At 40.6% G+C, this 3,706-nt stretch overlaps 1 protein-coding gene across 1 annotated transcript in view; it reads left to right on the top strand.

Annotated features, from left to right (window-relative positions):
- The window catches only part of LOC311089479 (long-chain fatty acid transport protein 2), a 13,127-nt gene extending 9,932 nt beyond the window's left edge, over positions 1–3,195 (top strand). The window contains exons 9-10 of the mRNA XM_084124201.1: positions 785–915; positions 1,653–3,195. Of these exons, the coding sequence (XP_083980327.1) occupies positions 785–915; positions 1,653–1,829 (308 nt within the window). The 3' untranslated portion in view covers positions 1,830–3,195. The remainder of the gene's footprint in view (positions 1–784; positions 916–1,652) is intronic.
- The last annotated feature ends 511 nt before the right edge of the window (positions 3,196–3,706 follow it).

Raw genomic sequence — 3,706 nt, 5'->3', positions numbered from 1 at the left:
CACCAGAGGGCGTCTCTCACACACACACACACACACGCCACATATCCCTCTGAACACCAGTGGGCGTCTCACACACACACACACACACACACGCCACATATCCCTCTGAACACCAGTGGGCGTCTCACACACACACACACACACCATATATCCCTCTGAACACCAGAGTCTCACACACACACACACACGCCACATATCCCTCTGAACACCAGTGGGCGTCTCACACACACACACACCAAATATGCCCCGTCACAGAAGTACGATAACACACGTCATTCCAGAAACCTCCATGAGCATCACACTCTCTGTCTCTGAATGAACAGAAGACTGAAACGCTTTGATTAAACACGAGTAATAAACACACGACTGCCTTATTCTGTGTCAGAAGCTCATCATCTCCCAGAAGGAGGAGCTCAGCTGTCCTCATGAAGTGAGTTTGGAGGAAAAGCGTGATATTAATGTTGTCTTTTGTTGGACAAGAGGTTCATAAATGCTTCTCATGTCTGGAAAGATGTTTGACGCGTGTTGCTTTTTCAAATGCACGTTATAAGCGACTCAAACTCACAGTGCTTTCAGAGTGAGCCGCGTTTACTGAGCCGTACGTCACTGACAAGCTGCACATTACAAATAATCACAGCCTTTACCATTTCAAAATCGCGATAAGTCACACCGGTTTAAGTGTGATTACATGGAAATTGCAATTAATCGTGCAGCCTTATTCTCCAGGTGTGATGCCGCTAATGTTGGTTTGTGGGTGTGTGTGTGTGTGTGTGTGTGTGTGAAGGTCACGAGGGACGGATCGGGATGGCAGCGCTCAAACTGACAGAGGGAATGGAGTTTGATCGCGACGCGATGTTCACACACGTCTGCCGGTTTCTGCCCTCTTACGCTCGACCTCGTTTCATACGCATTCAGGTACAACTATAGCACTGCATTTCATTTAAGGGCTCCTATAATGCCCTTTCCACAAGAGGTCAAATAAGTCTCTGATGTCCCCAGAGTGTGTGTGTGAAGTTTTATTTCAAAACACCCACCAGATATTTTTTATATCATGTTAAAATTGTCACTTTTTGAGGGTGAGAAAAAACGTGCCGTTTTTGTGTGTGTTCCTTTAAATGCAAATGAGCTGCTGCTACCGGCACAGGGGGCGGAGCTTCAAGAGCTTGGGTGTGTGTGTGTGTTAGCAGCTCCGATGACCTCACATATACATTTCACAAACTTTTAGCCTCCTAACCGGAGTCAGACAATGATGGAGAGACTCAAGAAGAAGTGGCAACATGTAGAAGCAACAGGACATTTGATGAATTTATGTATCTGATGTGGAGTTAACTTCTAGTCATTGATTAGCATATTCTGTCTTGATAATCTATAAATCGCGTTCCCGGGGGTGGAGTTTATGTAAATTTTAGGGTTCATGATATCACTAACCCATGAATAGTCTCTACCAGCCGTTTGTTGTAGTCCTTAAAAAACGATTTCTGTAAAAGCAAATCTCTCCCTTTGCTTTGAACTTTGAGCGCTGTAACTTTGCAGATGTTGTTTATGCTCAAACAGCAACATTACACACTAACTAAAGTTAGAGAAGTCAAATCATAATCAACCAGCCCTTTAAATCATTGGATATTTCTGAATAAAGCGGTTGTTGTTTCCAGAGCTCGATGGACGTGACCGGCACCTTCAAGCAGCTGAAGCTCGGGCTGGTGGAGGCCGGGTTCGATCCCAGCACGACCTCGGACTCGATGTTCTTCATGTGTGAGCGGGAGAGGTCGTACGTCACGCTGAGCCCGGACATCTACCAGCAGATCATATCTCACCGCATCAAACTCTGATCTCTGAGATCATATCTCACCGCATCAAACTCTGATCTCTGAGATCATATCTCACCACATCAAACTCTGATCTCTGAGATCATATCTCACCACATCAAACTCTGATCTCATCAAACTCTGATCGCATCAAACTCTGATCTCTGACTGAGATTGTTTGGGTCAACATTCTAACATCCCAGCAAGCAATAGCCACATTTCCCCGTCAAAGTAACGCATTACTTTTACTAAAAAGTTACTTTTTCAAATAAGTAATGCAAGTTACTGTGTTTACATTTACTGACTGACAGCTCTCCTGTCCTCATGTTGAGACGAATTGAAGTGCGGAAGCGTTGTGTGTGTGTAAACATGATGGTTATTGTAATTCTAGACTAAATGTGAGCCTTTACTCATCTCACTTGCACAAAAAAGATTCAGTATTCCTCAAAATAAAAAAAATAAAAAAAATCAGTCAAATGCAAAATCAGAACCTCCAATAACTAAATATGTTAAAACAAATATTTTTTGTGCATTTAATCTCACTTTATTGACCATTGTACTTGCTTCTGACCTTCGATTAAACCATAAGCAAAATGACGATAGATTTTATTTTATTTTTATTGGTAAAATGTGCTAAAACCTAAATGTGTTAAACGTTTCTCTCCTGCATCCTATTCCTCCGTTATCCAGAATAATCTGCATTTCCTTCAGCCTGAGGATTATTATTTCACTTTTGGTGTGAAAGAGGTTCTGAAACGTAACGCATTACTTTTCTAAAACAGTAACTAAGTAACGCAAGTAGTTACTTTTTAAGGGAGTAACACAATATTGTAATGCATACTTTTCAAAGTAACTTTCCCCAACACTGTTGGTTACATGTCATTTTTGCTAAATTAACTTGCAACACATATGATATTCCATCATGTAAGTGAAGTCAACAGTGATTACAAGGTGTTTGGTTTCATTTCTTTGGTTAGACGTCTATAAAATTTTCACTGACAGCCCAAACCTTTGCTGTATTTGGACGACTATTAGTACGTCTTTTTAAACGCAAGATTGCTTGCTGGGATTGTATTGAAGAGCTGATGAGACGCAGACACCGATGAGAAACATGAATATGATTACAGACTTCTTAATGATCAACAGAGATGATGAGCTGCTTTTTAAATCACAGTCAGAGTTCTTTGCGTTACTGCCTTTAGTTTAACAATGTCTGTTTTTTAAGACTTGATCAGTGTTTTGTTCTTGTGTGTATTTGTGTTACTGAGATGTTATAGATGTTACAAAACTTGTCAAAAACATGATCACATGCAGTCTATGAAATACATATTATACTTAATGTAACCTTACTGAGCCAGTATTGTAAATAAAGGAAAACACAACTTGTTGACATGATGCAAATCTGTGATATACTGGCAGATAAACCGAACATTTATATCAAGCAGGGTCACGAAATGAACTGAATGTCTGTGTAATGTTATGAACAATCACCATGAGTGAGTAAAATAGTTATACAGCACATGCGTATTCACAAAATATTCCCATATGCTTAATATGAAGACCTGTACCGTGGCGAGGCTGCTTGGTAGAACTCCGGGTTTTGAGGGCGAAACGCTTTATCGTGTTTGAGAGAGAGAGTCACTCTTACCGTGATGCTGATAGTAGGACCAGTACCCGAGTGGCAAACGCGCTTCGCTACCTATCGCTATCTATCTATCCATCCATCCATCCATCCATCCATCCATCCATCTATCTATCTAACCCTATTTTGAAATTGAATTGATTTTAATGCAATGCTGCATCCTCTTTGCTCCCTCAATTTAACATCAGAGTTTAAAGGTTCTGTTTGTAACTTTTTCACTCTACTAAAGCATAAAAATACCATAATATGTTTGCAGATA

The sequence above is a fragment of the Abramis brama genome (assembly GCF_963993115.1).
Source record: "Abramis brama genome assembly, chromosome: 9".
Classification (NCBI taxonomy): Eukaryota; Metazoa; Chordata; class Actinopteri; order Cypriniformes; family Leuciscidae; genus Abramis; species Abramis brama.
This window is presented reverse-complemented; position numbering and strand designations above follow the sequence as displayed.